Source organism: Gobius niger (genome assembly GCF_951799975.1).
Source record: "Gobius niger genome assembly, contig: SCAFFOLD_32, whole genome shotgun sequence".
NCBI classification, from domain to species: Eukaryota; Metazoa; Chordata; class Actinopteri; order Gobiiformes; family Gobiidae; genus Gobius; species Gobius niger.
Window position 1 is genome coordinate 256971 of NW_027639254.1, and position 15826 is coordinate 272796.

General features: G+C 38.6%; 1 protein-coding gene across 1 annotated transcript in view; it reads left to right on the forward strand.

Annotated features, from left to right (window-relative positions):
• The window catches only part of LOC306982685 (pleckstrin homology domain-containing family A member 7-like), a gene marked incomplete at both ends in the record, with an annotated part of 82343 nt that overhangs the window by 36296 nt on the left and 30221 nt on the right, over nucleotides 1-15826 (forward strand). The window contains one exon of the mRNA XM_079583151.1: nucleotides 9680-10088. Within this exon, the coding sequence (XP_079439277.1) occupies nucleotides 9680-10088 (409 nt within the window). The remainder of the gene's footprint in view (nucleotides 1-9679; nucleotides 10089-15826) is intronic.

The window sequence follows — 15826 nt, forward strand, 5'->3', positions numbered from 1 at the left end:
TGTACTTTTGTTTTTCTCCTGTTCTCCTGCAGCGTCGGGCCTTAGCGGTTTAAAGGAACAGGCCAGTGTTTCTCCACACTGAGATATGTTCTTACCTGAGCTGTGACGAGTTCTTTAGGACCTGTCTGATCTTCAGTCACGTAAACACAGCGCAGACGGCGTTAGCATTTAGCCTCTCCCTCTCTCCTCTATAGCTCCAAAACAGGTCAAGATAGAAGCTACCAAGCTCTTCCACGTTTGCCCTATTTAAATATGGTTACGTGAAGTGTTCCACTACAAAGTATAATTACACACAATTAAACAATGTGGATTTTCTAAGCGGATAAAAGGGGGAACTATATTGTAAGGCGTAATAATACCACGAGTAGTTTGGCATCCGCACAGTAATCTTCACTTTACTTGCTCCTTTAGCTAAAGGAGCTAAAGCAGCTAAAGGAGCTAAAGCAGCTAAAGGAGCTAAAGCAGCTAAAGCAGCTAAAGCAGCTAAAGCAGCTAAAGGAGCTAAAGCAGCTAAAGGAGCTAAAGCAGCTAAAGGAGCTAAAGCAGCTAAAGGAGATAAAGCAGCTAAAGGAGCTAAAGCAGCTAAAGCAGCTAAAGCAGCTAAAGGAGCTAAAGCAGCTAAAGCAGCTAAAGCAGCTAAAGGAGCTAAAGGAGCTAAAGCAGCTAAAGCAGCTAAAGCAGCTAAAGGAGCTAAAGCAGCTAAAGGAGCTAAAGGAGCTAAAGGAGCTAAAGGAGCTAAAGGAGCTAAAGCAGCTAAAGGAGCTAAAGGAGCTAAAGGAGCTAAAGGAGCTAAAGGAGCTAAAGGAGCTAAAGCAGCTAAAGGAGCTAAAGGAGCTAAAGCAGCTAAAGGAGCTAAAGGAGCTAAAGGAGCTAAAGGAGCTAAAGCAGCTAAAGGAGCTAAAGGAGCTAAAGCAGCTAAAGGAGCTAAAGGAGCTAAAGCAGCTAAAGGAGCTAAAGCAGCTAAAGCAGCTAAAGGAGCTAAAGCAGCTAAAGCAGCTAAAGGAGCTAAAGGAGCTAAAGCAGCTAAAGCAGCTAAAGGAGCTAAAGCAGCTAAAGGAGCTAAAGCAGCTAAAGGAGCTAAAGGAGCTAAAGGAGCTAAAGGAGCTAAAGCAGCTAAAGCAGCTAAAGGAGCTAAAGCAGCTAAAGGAGCTAAAGCAGCTAAAGCAGCTAAAGGAGCTAAAGCAGCTAAAGCAGCTAAAGGAGCTAAAGGAGCTAAAGCAGCTAAAGCAGCTAAAGGAGCTAAAGCAGCTAAAGGAGCTAAAGCAGCTAAAGCAGCTAAAGGAGCTAAAGCAGCTAAAGCAGCTAAAGCAGCTAAAGGAGATAAAGCAGCTAAAGGAGCTAAAGCAGCTAAAGCAGCTAAAGGAGCTAAAGGAGCTAAAGCAGCTAAAGCAGCTAAAGGAGATAAAGCAGCTAAAGGAGCTAAAGCAGCTAAAGCAGCTAAAGGAGCTAAAGGAGCTAAAGCAGCTAAAGCAGCTAAAGCAGCTAAAGGAGATAAAGCAGCTAAAGCAGCTAAAGCAGCTAAAGCAGCTAAAGCAGCTAAAGGAGCTAAAGCAGCTAAAGCAGCTAAAGCAGCTAAAGGAGCTAAAGCAGCTAAAGCAGCTAAAGCAGCTAAAGGAGCTAAAGCAGCTAAAGGAGCTAAAGCAACTAAAGCAGCTAAAGCAGCTAAAGGAGATAAAGCAGCTAAAGCAACTAAAGCAGCTAAAGCAGCTAAAGGAGATAAAGCAGCTAAAGGAGCTAAAGGAGCTAAAGCAGCTAAAGCAGCTAAAGCAGCTAAAGGAGATAAAGCAGCTAAAGCAGCTAAAGCAGCTAAAGCAGCTAAAGCAGCTAAAGGAGCTAAAGCAGCTAAAGCAGCTAAAGCAGCTAAAGCAGCTAAAGCAGCTAAAGCAGCTAAAGGAGATAAAGCAGCTAAAGGAGCTAAAGCAGCTAAAGCAGCTAAAGGAGCTAAAGGAGCTAAAGCAGCTAAAGCAGCTAAAGCAGCTAAAGGAGATAAAGCAGCTAAAGCAGCTAAAGCAGCTAAAGCAGCTAAAGCAGCTAAAGGAGCTAAAGCAGCTAAAGCAGCTAAAGCAGCTAAAGCAGCTAAAGCAGCTAAAGGAGCTAAAGGAGCTAAAGCAGCTAAAGCAGCTAAAGGAGATAAAGCAGCTAAAGGAGCTAAAGCAGCTAAAGCAGCTAAAGGAGCTAAAGGAGATAAAGCAGCTAAAGGAGCTAAAGCAGCTAAAGCAGCTAAAGGAGCTAAAGGAGCTAAAGCAGCTAAAGCAGCTAAAGGAGATAAAGCAGCTAAAGGAGCTAAAGCAGCTAAAGCAGCTAAAGGAGCTAAAGGAGCTAAAGCAGCTAAAGCAGCTAAAGCAGCTAAAGGAGATAAAGCAGCTAAAGCAGCTAAAGCAGCTAAAGCAGCTAAAGCAGCTAAAGGAGCTAAAGCAGCTAAAGCAGCTAAAGCAGCTAAAGGAGCTAAAGCAGCTAAAGCAGCTAAAGCAGCTAAAGGAGCTAAAGCAGCTAAAGGAGATAAAGCAGCTAAAGGAGCTAAAGCAGCTAAAGCAGCTAAAGCAGCTAAAGGAGCTAAAGCAGCTAAAGGAGCTAAAGCAGCTAAAGCAGCTAAAGCAGCTAAAGGAGCTAAAGCAGCTAAAGCAGCTAAAGGAGCTAAAGCAGCTAAAGCAGCTAAAGGAGCTAAAGGAGCTAAAGCAGCTAAAGCAGCTAAAGCAGCTAAAGGAGATAAAGCAGCTAAAGCAGCTAAAGCAGCTAAAGCAGCTAAAGCAGCTAAAGGAGCTAAAGCAGCTAAAGCAGCTAAAGCAGCTAAAGGAGCTAAAGCAGCTAAAGCAGCTAAAGCAGCTAAAGGAGCTAAAGCAGCTAAAGGAGATAAAGCAGCTAAAGGAGCTAAAGCAGCTAAAGCAGCTAAAGCAGCTAAAGCAGCTAAAGGAGCTAAAGCAGCTAAAGGAGCTAAAGCAGCTAAAGGAGCTAAAGCAGCTAAAGCAGCTAAAGGAGCTAAAGCAGCTAAAGGAGCTAAAGCAGCTAAAGCAGCTAAAGGAGCTAAAGGAGCTAAAGCAGCTAAAGCAGCTAAAGGAGCTAAAGGAGCTAAAGCAGCTAAAGGAGCTAAAGCAGCTAAAGGAGCTAAAGCAGCTAAAGGAGCTAAAGCAGCTAAAGCAGCTAAAGGAGCTAAAGCAGCTAAAGCAGCTAAAGGAGCTAAAGGAGCTAAAGCAGCTAAAGGAGCTAAAGCAGCTAAAGCAGCTAAAGGAGCTAAAGCAGCTAAAGCAGCTAAAGGAGCTAAAGCAGCTAAAGGAGCTAAAGCAGCTAAAGGAGCTAAAGCAGCTAAAGGAGCTAAAGCAGCTAAAGCAGCTAAAGCAGCTAAAGCAGCTAAAGGAGCTAAAGCAGCTAAAGGAGCTAAAGCAGCTAAAGCAGCTAAAGGAGCTAAAGGAGCTAAAGCAGCTAAAGCAGCTAAAGCAGCTAAAGGAGCTAAAGCAGCTAAAGGAGCTAAAGCAGCTAAAGGAGCTAAAGCAGCTAAAGGAGCTAAAGGAGCTAAAGGAGCTAAAGCAGCTAAAGCAGCTAAAGGAGCTAAAGCAGCTAAAGGAGCTAAAGGAGCTAAAGGAGCTAAAGCAGCTAAAGCAGCTAAAGGAGCTAAAGGAGCTAAAGCAGCTAAAGCAGCTAAAGGAGCTAAAGCAGCTAAAGCAGCTAAAGCAGCTAAAGGAGCTAAAGCAGCTGAAGGAGATAAAGCAGCTAAAGGAGCTAAAGCAGCTAAAGCAGCTAAAGGAGCTAAAGCAGCTAAAGGAGCTAAAGGAGCTAAAGCAGCTAAAGCAGCTAAAGCAGCTAAAGGAGCTAAAGGAGCTAAAGCAGCTAAAGCAGCTAAAGGAGCTAAAGCAGCTAAAGCAGCTAAAGCAGCTAAAGGAGCTAAAGGAGCTAAAGCAGCTAAAGCAGCTAAAGGAGCTAAAGGAGCTAAAGCAGCTAAAGCAGCTAAAGCAGCTAAAGCAGCTAAAGCAGCTAAAGGAGCTAAAGCAGCTAAAGCAGCTAAAGGAGCTAAAGCAGCTAAAGGAGTTAAAGGAGCTAAAGCAGCTAAAGGAGCTAAAGCAGCTAAAGCAGCTAAAGGAGCTAAAGGAGCTAAAGCAGCTAAAGGAGCTAAAGCAGCTAAAGGAGCTAAAGCAGCTAAAGCAGCTAAAGCAGCTAAAGCAGCTAAAGCAGCTAAAGGAGCTAAAGCAGCTAAAGCAGCTAAAGGAGCTAAAGCAGCTAAAGGAGCTAAAGGAGCTAAAGGAGCTAAAGGAGCTAAAGCAGCTAAAGCAGCTAAAGGAGCTAAAGCAGCTAAAGGAGCTAAAGCAGCTAAAGGAGCTAAAGCAGCTAAAGCAGCTAAAGGAGCTAAAGGAGCTAAAGGAGCTAAAGCAGCTAAAGCAGCTAAAGCAGCTAAAGCAGCTAAAGCAGCTAAAGGAGCTAAAGCAGCTAAAGCAGCTAAAGGAGCTAAAGCAGCTAAAGGAGCTAAAGGAGCTAAAGGAGCTAAAGGAGCTAAAGCAGCTAAAGCAGCTAAAGGAGCTAAAGCAGCTAAAGCAGCTAAAGGAGCTAAAGGAGCTAAAGCAGCTAAAGCAGCTAAAGGAGCTAAAGCAGCTAAAGGAGCTAAAGGAGATAAAGCAGCTAAAGGAGCTAAAGCAGCTAAAGCAGCTAAAGCAGCTAAAGGAGCTAAAGCAGCTAAAGGAGCTAAAGCAGCTAAAGGAGCTAAAGCAGCTAAAGCAGCTAAAGGAGCTAAAGCAGCTAAAGCAGCTAAAGCAGCTAAAGGAGCTAAAGCAGCTAAAGGAGCTAAAGGAGCTAAAGGAGCTAAAGGAGCTAAAGGAGCTAAAGCAGCTAAAGGAGCTAAAGGAGCTAAAGGAGCTAAAGGAGCTAAAGGAGCTAAAGGAGCTAAAGGAGCTAAAGCAGCTAAAGGAGCTAAAGGAGCTAAAGCAGCTAAAGGAGCTAAAGGAGCTAAAGGAGCTAAAGGAGCTAAAGCAGCTAAAGGAGCTAAAGGAGCTAAAGCAGCTAAAGCAGCTAAAGGAGCTAAAGGAGCTAAAGCAGCTAAAGGAGCTAAAGGAGCTAAAGGAGCTAAAGGAGCTAAAGCAGCTAAAGGAGCTAAAGCAGCTAAAGCAGCTAAAGCAGCTAAAGGAGCTAAAGGAGCTAAAGGAGCTAAAGCAGCTAAAGCAGCTAAAGGAGCTAAAGGAGCTAAAGGAGCTAAAGCAGCTAAAGCAGCTAAAGCAGCTAAAGGAGCTAAAGCAGCTAAAGCAGCTAAAGGAGCTAAAGGAGCTAAAGCAGCTAAAGGAGCTAAAGGAGCTAAAGGAGCTAAAGGAGCTAAAGCAGCTAAAGGAGCTAAAGGAGCTAAAGCAGCTAAAGCAGCTAAAGGAGCTAAAGGAGCTAAAGCAGCTAAAGGAGCTAAAGGAGCTAAAGGAGCTAAAGGAGCTAAAGCAGCTAAAGGAGCTAAAGCAGCTAAAGCAGCTAAAGCAGCTAAAGGAGCTAAAGGAGCTAAAGGAGCTAAAGCAGCTAAAGCAGCTAAAGGAGCTAAAGGAGCTAAAGGAGCTAAAGCAGCTAAAGCAGCTAAAGCAGCTAAAGGAGCTAAAGCAGCTAAAGCAGCTAAAGGAGCTAAAGGAGCTAAAGCAGCTAAAGCAGCTAAAGGAGCTAAAGCAGCTAAAGGAGCTAAAGCAGCTAAAGCAGCTAAAGGAGCTAAAGCAGCTAAAGCAGCTAAAGGAGCTAAAGCAGCTAAAGCAGCTAAAGGAGCTAAAGCAGCTAAAGGAGCTAAAGCAGCTAAAGCAGCTAAAGGAGCTAAAGCAGCTAAAGCAGCTAAAGGAGCTAAAGGAGCTAAAGCAGCTAAAGCAGCTAAAGGAGCTAAAGCAGCTAAAGGAGCTAAAGCAGCTAAAGCAGCTAAAGGAGCTAAAGCAGCTAAAGCAGCTAAAGGAGCTAAAGCAGCTAAAGGAGCTAAAGCAGCTAAAGCAGCTAAAGCAGCTAAAGCAGCTAAAGCAGCTAAAGGAGATAAAGCAGCTAAAGGAGCTAAAGCAGCTAAAGCAGCTAAAGGAGCTAAAGGAGCTAAAGCAGCTAAAGGAGCTAAAGGAGCTAAAGGAGCTAAAGCAGCTAAAGCAGCTAAAGGAGCTAAAGCAGCTAAAGCAGCTAAAGGAGCTAAAGCAGCTAAAGGAGCTAAAGCAGCTAAAGCAGCTAAAGGAGCTAAAGCAGCTAAAGCAGCTAAAGCAGCTAAAGGAGCTAAAGCAGCTGAAGGAGATAAAGCAGCTAAAGGAGCTAAAGCAGCTAAAGCAGCTAAAGGAGCTAAAGCAGCTAAAGGAGCTAAAGCAGCTAAAGCAGCTAAAGCAGCTAAAGGAGCTAAAGGAGCTAAAGCAGCTAAAGCAGCTAAAGGAGCTAAAGCAGCTAAAGCAGCTAAAGCAGCTAAAGGAGCTAAAGGAGCTAAAGCAGCTAAAGCAGCTAAAGGAGCTAAAGGAGCTAAAGCAGCTAAAGCAGCTAAAGCAGCTAAAGCAGCTAAAGCAGCTAAAGGAGCTAAAGCAGCTAAAGCAGCTAAAGGAGCTAAAGGAGCTAAAGCAGCTAAAGGAGTTAAAGGAGCTAAAGCAGCTAAAGGAGCTAAAGCAGCTAAAGCAGCTAAAGGAGCTAAAGCAGCTAAAGCAGCTAAAGGAGCTAAAGGAGCTAAAGCAGCTAAAGGAGCTAAAGGAGCTAAAGCAGCTAAAGCAGCTAAAGGAGCTAAAGCAGCTAAAGGAGCTAAAGGAGCTAAAGGAGCTAAAGGAGCTAAAGCAGCTAAAGCAGCTAAAGCAGCTAAAGGAGCTAAAGCAGCTAAAGCAGCTAAAGGAGCTAAAGGAGCTAAAGCAGCTAAAGGAGCTAAAGGAGCTAAAAGTGAAGATTACTTTGCGGATTTCGAACTACTCCTGGTATTATTACGCCTTACAATATAGTTCCCCCTTTTATCCGCTTAGAAAATCCACATAGTTTAATTGTGTGTAATTATACTTTGTAGTGGAACACTTCACGTAACCATATTTAAATAGGGAAAACGTGGAAGAGCTCGGTAGCTTCTATCTTGACCTGTTTTGGAGCTATAGAGGAGAGAGGGAGAGGCTAAATGCTAACGCCGTCTGCGCTGTGTTTACGTGACTGAAGATCAGACAGGTCCTAAAGAACTCGTCACAGCTCAGGTAAGAACATATCTCAGTGTGGAAAGTATGGTGTTCCTTTAAGTGTCATTTAACTGTGATGCTTATGCCCCGCCCCCTGAGCCTCACCTGCGCCGTCGTCTTGCGCCGCCTGGAAAAAACAAAAACATGAACTTCACTCATGTGTAAACACCCGTGTTCAAGCACACGCTAGTGCTGCTTTAGCTCGTAAACACAGTGTGACAGTAATGTGACAGGAGAATGCAGTAGAATGTACATGTACGAGGGGGAGTATTCGGCCCCGCGGCGGCGGCGATGGCGCTCGGACGGGTTTGGGGACATGTCGACTAAACTATGAACAGACCGTAATCCCCTGAAGCCGCCGTGACCTGAGACCAAGACCGGCTTCAATAAATAAATAAAGGTTTTAGCGTCTTACCGTGAGTGACATCATCTGTGACATCATCAGGGCCAGCCAGAGGAGGAGGCGGAGCTTCATGGTGTTTTGCTTTGCTTGGAAAAAATATGAGTCTGACTTCGAGAAGCCGCGGTTTATAAACGCCACCAGGGGGGCGGGGCTAGCCGAGGGGGCGGGGCATGTGCGGTTATATATGATGCACGTGGGCGTGGCTAAAGGTGAGGTAACGTCTGAGTGTCCCTGAGGGGGTTCCCAAACAATGGCCGCCGGCTGCTTTATGACCACGACACCAGGGGCCGTCATTGATTGAAAATTTGACCAAAAAAGGAAAAAAAAATGACCCAAAAATTACAAAAAAATTACAAAAAAATTACAAAAAAATTACAAAAAAATTACAAAAAAATTACAAAAAAATTACAAAAAAATACAAAATTGTGATTAAAATTTGACCAAAAAAAGACAAAAAAGGACAAAGAAATTACAAAAAAAATTACAAAAAAAATTACAAAAAAATTACCAAAAAAAATACAAAAAAATTACAAAAAAATACAAAAATGTCATTAAAATTTGACCAAAAAACGCAAAAAAGGACCAAAAAATGACCCCAAAATTACAAAGAAATGACAAAAAAATTACAAAAAAAATTACAAAAATGTGACAAAAAATTGACCCAAAAATTACAAAAAAATACAAAAATGTCATTAAAATTTGACCAAAAAATGACCACAAAAAGACCAAAAAAAGGACAAAAAATTGACCCCAAAATTACAAAGAAATGACAAAAAATTGACAAAAAATTGACAAAAAAATTACAAAAAATTGACAAAAAATTGACAAAAAATTGACCCAAAAAAATTGACCAAAAAAGGACAAAAAAAGGGATAAAAAATTGACAAAAAGTTGACGAAAAAATGACAAAAATGTGACAAAAAATTACAAAAAAAAAGAGTGACAAAAATGAGTTGAATACCCGACAAAAAAATGATGGGGAAAAAAATGTGATGACGTGAGGAAAAAGATCCTCTCGGTTCAGGCGGGAGTTAAGAGGTTAAGGACGAGATTTCCAAAATTCTTATGAAAACCAGCCTGGTTTCTTTAACTGTGACCCAACGTTACCTCAGGAGGAAGATCAGCCGAGTCTAGTGTTGGAAACACAGAAACCAGGCGTTAAAGTTGTTTTTAACGTGTCTAAACTCCAATGCTTTTCAATGGGGGCCTAGTGGCGATATGGAGGAACTACAGCAATGGCGGAGCAATAAATGTGTTAAAATGGGCATCGTTCAGGCTAAAAACCCACATTTTTATATCTTCATCTTTTCTTCATCTTCATCTTTTCATGGACGGTTGGAGACGTTGTTCTCAGCTGGTCTGAAGCTCCTCGCGCTGCTGTGAATGTTCTTCATACACAAAGTTCACCTTGTCCAGTGTCGTCTCCTCACAGAAGGAACTGGAAACATCTGAGGAATGAACAGAAGCCTGTTAGAGACCGTATGTGCTCCGTGTGTGCTCCGTGACCTTAGCGTGTTCCTCGTGCGTGTTCCTCGTGCGCGCTCCTCGTGTTTGGAGGTTTTTCTGGTTTTGTGAGTGTCTTACCAAAGAAACGTCTAAAATACCTCCTGCTGTCACGTGTTGTTGGTCACACGTGTTGTTGGTCACACGTGTTGTTGGTCACACGTGTTGTTTGTCACACGTGTTGTTCGTCACACGTGAAGGTGGAGCCTCGGGTTCCTCAGGTGTCCGGAGGGTCTGGGGAGGGATTGTGAGAGCTGGAAACAAGTTCCAAATCAGCCTCTGGGAGTTTTATTTAGTTGAAAAGTTGCATCGTCTAAAAACAGAGGCCAAAGTGTGAGGGTGAGAGGGGGCGGAGCTTCAGCCTTGAGTGACCCTTGACCCCCGCCTGAACCCAGCACAGTTTCTCCAGTTTGGCTTTACCCAAATCGAAACGTTTCTGGAAAAAAGTGTCAAAAGAGCGACAAAAATGAGACAAAACTGAGAAAAATGGATGAAAACGCAACCAAAAAGTGAGGACGAAGCAGCGACGCGGCGAGAACAGATGATTTCAGATGAGTTTGTAGGTCTTAGCTTTCAAATCAAAGCACTCGTGTCGGTTTTAGAGAAAGCGGTCTCGCTGCCTCCCCAGTTAACTCTGTTTCCCTGGTTTTGAAACGTGTCTCCACAGCGCCCCCTCTGGCCGTGCGGGGGAGTACCGCTACGCTCAGGACCGCCTCTCTCACCTCGGCCTGTCTGACTCCGCCTCCGCGCCGCCGCCTCAGGTTTGGCGTCTTTACGAGTGGCAGCAGCGGCACCGGTATCGCCACGGAAACCCCACGGCGCCGCTCTACAGCCCCGCCCCCCTGCAGCCCTACGGGCCCCGCCCCGTCGCCGCGGCCGACCGGGCGCCCACGCCGCGCTGCATCGAGGTCCCGCCCTCTGCCCCGGAAGTCCCGCCCTCCCAGCTCTCGCGGCCAATCGGGCGCAGGCCCCACACCCCGGCCGAGAGGCTGACGGTCAGGCCGACCAATGAGGGTGCGGCGAGGGGCGGGGCCTTCACAGCGTCGCCCAGGAGGAGCCAATCACAGTTCTTCAAGGTAAAACACACTTTAGACCAGGATGTAAAGCGCTTTAGGCCTGAGGAGGTTAATGTTACTCTGATGTAAAGCTCTTAAGACCTAAGGACAAAAAATGACAAAAACATGACAAAAATATGACAAAAAATGACAAAAAAATGACAAAAAAATGACAGAAAATGACAAAAAAAATGACAAAAAAATGACAGAAAATGACAAAAAAATGACAAAAAAATGACAGAAAATGACAAAAAAAATGACAAAAAAATGACAGAAAATGACAAAAAAAATGACCAAAAAATGACAGAAAATGACGCTTTAGACCTTTGAGGAGGTTAATGTTACTCTGATGTAAAGCTCTTAAGACCTGAGGGAAAAAAAGACAAACATGACCAAAGAAAGACAAAAAAAAAGACAAAAAAAAGACAGAAAATGACAAAAAAATGACAAAAAAATGACAGAAAATGACAAAAAAAATGACAAAAAAATGACAGAAAATGACAAAAAAAATGACCAAAAAATGACAGAAAATGACGCTTTAGACCTTTGAGGAGGTTAATGTTACTCTGATGTAAAGCTCTTAAGACCTGAGGGAAAAAAAGACAAACATGACAAAAAAATGACAAAAAAATGACAAAAAAAAGACAAAAAAAAGACAGAAAATGACAAAAAAAATGACTAAAAAAGACAAAAAAAATGACAAAAAATGACAAAAAAATGACAGAAAATGACAAAAAAAATGTCAGAAAATGACTAAAAAATGAAAAAAATGACAAGAAAATGACAAAAAAATGACAAAAAAATGACAAAAAAATGACAAAAAAATGACAAAAAATGACAAAAAAAATGACAAAAAAAATGACTAAAAAATGACTAAAAATGACCAAAAAAATACACAAAAAAATGACAAAAAATGACCAAAAAAATTACAGAAAATTACAAAAAATTACAAAAAATGACCAAAAAAATACAAAAAAAATGAAAATAAATAAATAAAATAAATGACAAAAAAATACAAAAAAAAATGACCAAAAATGACCAAAAAAATGACCAAAAAATGACAAAAATGACGCTTTAGACATGAGGAGGTTAATGTTACTCTGATGTAAAGCGCTTTGAGGAGGTTAATGTTACTCTGATGTAAAGCGCTTTGAGGAGGTTAATGTTACTCTGATGTAAAGTGCTTTGAGGAGGTTAATGTTACTCTGATGTAAAGTGCTTTGAGGAGGTTAATGTTACTCTGATGTAAAGTGCTTTGAGGAGGTTAATGTTACTCTGATGTAAAGTGCTTTGAGGAGGTTAATGTTACTCTGATGTAAAGTGCTTTGAGGAGGTTAATGTTACTCTGAGGTAAAGTGCTTTGAGGAGGTTAATGTTACTCTGATGTAAAGTGCTTTGAGGAGGTTAATGTTACTCTGATGTAAAGTGCTTTGAGGAGGTTAATGTTACTCTGATGTAAAGTGCTTTGAGGAGGTTAATGTTACTCTGATGTAAAGTGCTTTGAGGAGGTTAATGTTACTCTGATGTAAAGTGCTTTGAGGAGGTTAATGTTACTCTGATGTAAAGTGCTTTGAGGAGGTTAATGTTACTCTGATGTAAAGTGCTTTGAGGAGGTTAATGTTACTCTGATGTAAAGTGCTTTGAGGAGGTTAATGTTACTCTGATGTTAAGTGCTTTGAGGAGGTTAATGTTACTCTGATGTTAAGTGCTTTGAGGAGGTTAATGTTACTCTGATGTTAAGTGCTTTGAGGAGGTTAATGTTATTAACAAATGACTAAAAAATGACAAAAAATGACTAAAAAATGACAAAAAATGACTAAAAAATGACAGAAAATGACAAAAAAAATGACAAAAAAATGACAGAAAATGACAAAAAAATGACAAAAAATGACAAAAAAATGTCAGAAAATGACAAAAAAAATGACAAAAAAATGACAGAAAATGACAAAAAAAATGACAGAAAATGACAAAAAAAAAAGACCAAAAATGACCAAAAATATGACAGAAAATTACAAAAAATTACCAAAAAAAGAAACAAATGACAAAAAAAAAAAAAAAAATGACCAAAAATGACAGAAAAATGACAGAAAAATGACAAAAAATGAAAAAAAATTGAAAAAAAAATGACTAAAAAATACAACAAAAAATGAACAAAAATGAACAAAAAAATGAAAAAAAATTACAAAACAAATTACAAAAAAAAAAAAAGGAAAAAAAATGACAGAAAAAGACAAAAAATTACAAAAAAAATTACAAAAAAAGACAAAAAATGACAAAAAATGAAAAAAAATGAAAACAAAGACAAAAAAATACAACAAAAAATGACCAAAAATGACCAAAAAAATGACAGAAAATTATGAAAAAAATTACAAAAAAAATGACAAAAAAATGAAAACAAATGAAAACAAAAAAGACTAAAAAATACAAAAAAAATGACAGAAAATGACAAAAATTACAAAAAAAAATTACAAAAAAAATTACAAAAAAAGTTACAAAAATGACGCTTTAGGTCTGAGGAGGTTAATGTTACTCTGATGTAAAGTGCTTTGAGGAGGTTAATGTTACTCTGATGTAAAGTGCTTTGAGGAGGTTAATGTTACTCTGATGTAAAGTGCTTTGAGGAGGTTAATGTTACTCTGATGTAAAGTGCTTTGAGGAGGTTAATGTTACTCTGATGTAAAGTGCTTTGAGGAGGTTAATGTTACTCTGATGTAAAGCACTTTGAGGAGGTTAATGTTACTCTGATGTAAAGCATTTAAGACCTGAGAACAAAAAATGACAAAAAAATGACCCAAAAAAAAAAATGAAAAAAAAATGACCAAAAAAATGACAAATAAAGACAAAAAAATGACAAAAAAAATGACCAAAAAATGACCAAAAAAAGGACCAAAAAAAGACAAAAATTACAAAAAAATGACAAAAAATGACAAAAAAAAAGACAAAAATATGACTAAAAAATGACAAAAAATGACTAAAAAATGACAAAAAATGACTAAAAAATGACAGAAAATGACAAAAAAAATGACAAAAAAATGACAGAAAATGACAAAAAAATGACAAAAAATGACAAAAAAATGTCAGAAAATGACAAAAAAAATGACAAAAAAATGACAGAAAATGACAAAAAAAATGACAGAAAATGACAAAAAAAAAAGACCAAAAATGACCAAAAATATGACAGAAAATTACAAAAAATTACCAAAAAAAGAAACAAATGACAAAAAAAAAAAAAAAAATGACCAAAAATGACAGAAAAATGACAGAAAAATGACAAAAAATGAAAAAAAATTGAAAAAAAAATGACTAAAAAATACAACAAAAAATGAACAAAAATGAACAAAAAAATGAAAAAAAATTACAAAACAAATTACAAAAAAAAAAAAAGGAAAAAAAATGACAGAAAAAGACAAAAAATTACAAAAAAAATTACAAAAAAAGACAAAAAATGACAAAAAATGAAAAAAAATGAAAACAAAGACAAAAAAATACAACAAAAAATGACCAAAAATGACCAAAAAAATGACAGAAAATTATGAAAAAAATTACAAAAAAAATGACAAAAAAATGAAAACAAATGAAAACAAAAAAGACTAAAAAATACAAAAAAAATGACAGAAAATGACAAAAATTACAAAAAAAAATTACAAAAAAAATTACAAAAAAAGTTACAAAAATGACGCTTTAGGTCTGAGGAGGTTAATGTTACTCTGATGTAAAGTGCTTTGAGGAGGTTAATGTTACTCTGATGTAAAGTGCTTTGAGGAGGTTAATGTTACTCTGATGTAAAGTGCTTTGAGGAGGTTAATGTTACTCTGATGTAAAGTGCTTTGAGGAGGTTAATGTTACTCTGATGTAAAGTGCTTTGAGGAGGTTAATGTTACTCTGATGTAAAGCACTTTGAGGAGGTTAATGTTACTCTGATGTAAAGCATTTAAGACCTGAGAACAAAAAATGACAAAAAAATGACCCAAAAAAAAAAATGAAAAAAAAATGACCAAAAAAATGACAAATAAAGACAAAAAAATGACAAAAAAAATGACCAAAAAATGACCAAAAAAAGGACCAAAAAAAGACAAAAATTACAAAAAAATGACAAAAAATGACAAAAAAAAAGACAAAAATATGACAAAAAAATGACAAAAAAATGACAAAAAAACAAACAAAAAAATGACAAAAACAATTGACAAAAAAAATGACTAAAAATGACAAAAAAAAGACAAAAAATGTCAGAAAAATGACAAAAAAAATGACAAAAAATGACAAAAAAAGACAAAAAAATGACTAAAAATGACAAAAAAATGACAAAAAAATGACTAAAAAAATGACAAAAAAATGACAGAAAATGACAAAAAAAGACAAAAAAATGACTAAAAATGACAAAAAAATGACAAAAAAATGACTAAAAAAATGACAAAAAATGACAAAAAAAAAGACAAAAATATGACAAAAAAATGACCAAAAAAATAACCAAAAAAATGACCAAAAAAATGACAAAAAATGACAAAAAAATTATAAAAAAATTACTAAAATATTACAAAAAATGACGCCTTAGACCTGAGGAGGTTAATGTTACTCTGATGTAAAGCGCTTTGAGGAGGTTAATGTTACTCTGATGTAAAGCGCTTTAGGTCTGAGGAGGTTAATGTTACTCTGATGTAAAGCGCTTTGAGGAGGTTAATGTTACTCTGATGTAAAGCACTTTGAGGAGGTTAATGTTACTCTGATGTAAAGCGCTTTGAGGAGGTTAATGTTACTCTGATGTAAAGTGCTTTGAGGAGGTTAATGTTACTCTGATGTAAAGTGCTTTGAGGAGGTTAATGTTACTCTGATGTAAAGCGCTTTAGGCCTGAGGAGGTTAATGTTACTCTGATGTAAAGTGCTTTGAGGAGGTTAATGTTACTCTGATGTAAAGCGCTTTAGGCCTGAGGAGGTTAATGTTACTCTGATGTAAAGTGCTTTGAGGAGGTTAATGTTACTCTGATGTAAAGTGCTTTGAGGAGGTTGATGTTACTCTGATGTAAAGCACTTTGAGGAGGTTAATGTTCCTCTGATGTAAAGTGCTTTGAGGAGGTTGATGTTACTCTGATGTAAAGCGCTTTGAGGAGGTTAATGTTACTCTGATGTAAAGCGCTTTGAGGAGGTTAATGTTACTCTGATGTAAAGCGCTTTGAGGAGGTTAATGTTACTCTGATGTAAAGCACTTTGAGGAGGTTAATGTTACTCTGATGTAAAGTGCTTTGAGGAGGTTGATGTTACTCTGATGTAAAGCACTTTGAGGAGGTTAATGTTACTCTGATGTAAAGTGCTTTGAGGAGGTTAATGTTACTCTGATGTAAAGTGCTTTGAGGAGGTTAATGTTACTCTGATGTAAAGTGCTTTGAGGAGGTTAATGTTACTCTGATGTAAAGCGCTTTGAGGAGGTTAATGTTACTCTGATGTAAAGCGCTTTGAGGAGGTTAATGTTACTCTGATGTAAAGTGCTTTAGGTCTGAGGAGGTTAATGTTACTCTGATGTAAAGCGCTTTGAGGAGGTTAATGTTATTCTGATGTAAAGTGCTTTGAGGAGGTTAATGTTACTCTGATGTAAAGTGCTTTGAGGAGGTTAATGTTACTCTGATGTAAAGTGCTTTGAGGAGGTTAATGTTACTCTGATGTAAAGTGCTTTGAGGAGGTTAATGTTACTCTGATGTAAAGTGCTTTGAGGAGGTTAATGTTACTCTGATGTAAAGCGCTTTAGGTCTGATGTAAGTGTGACTTGT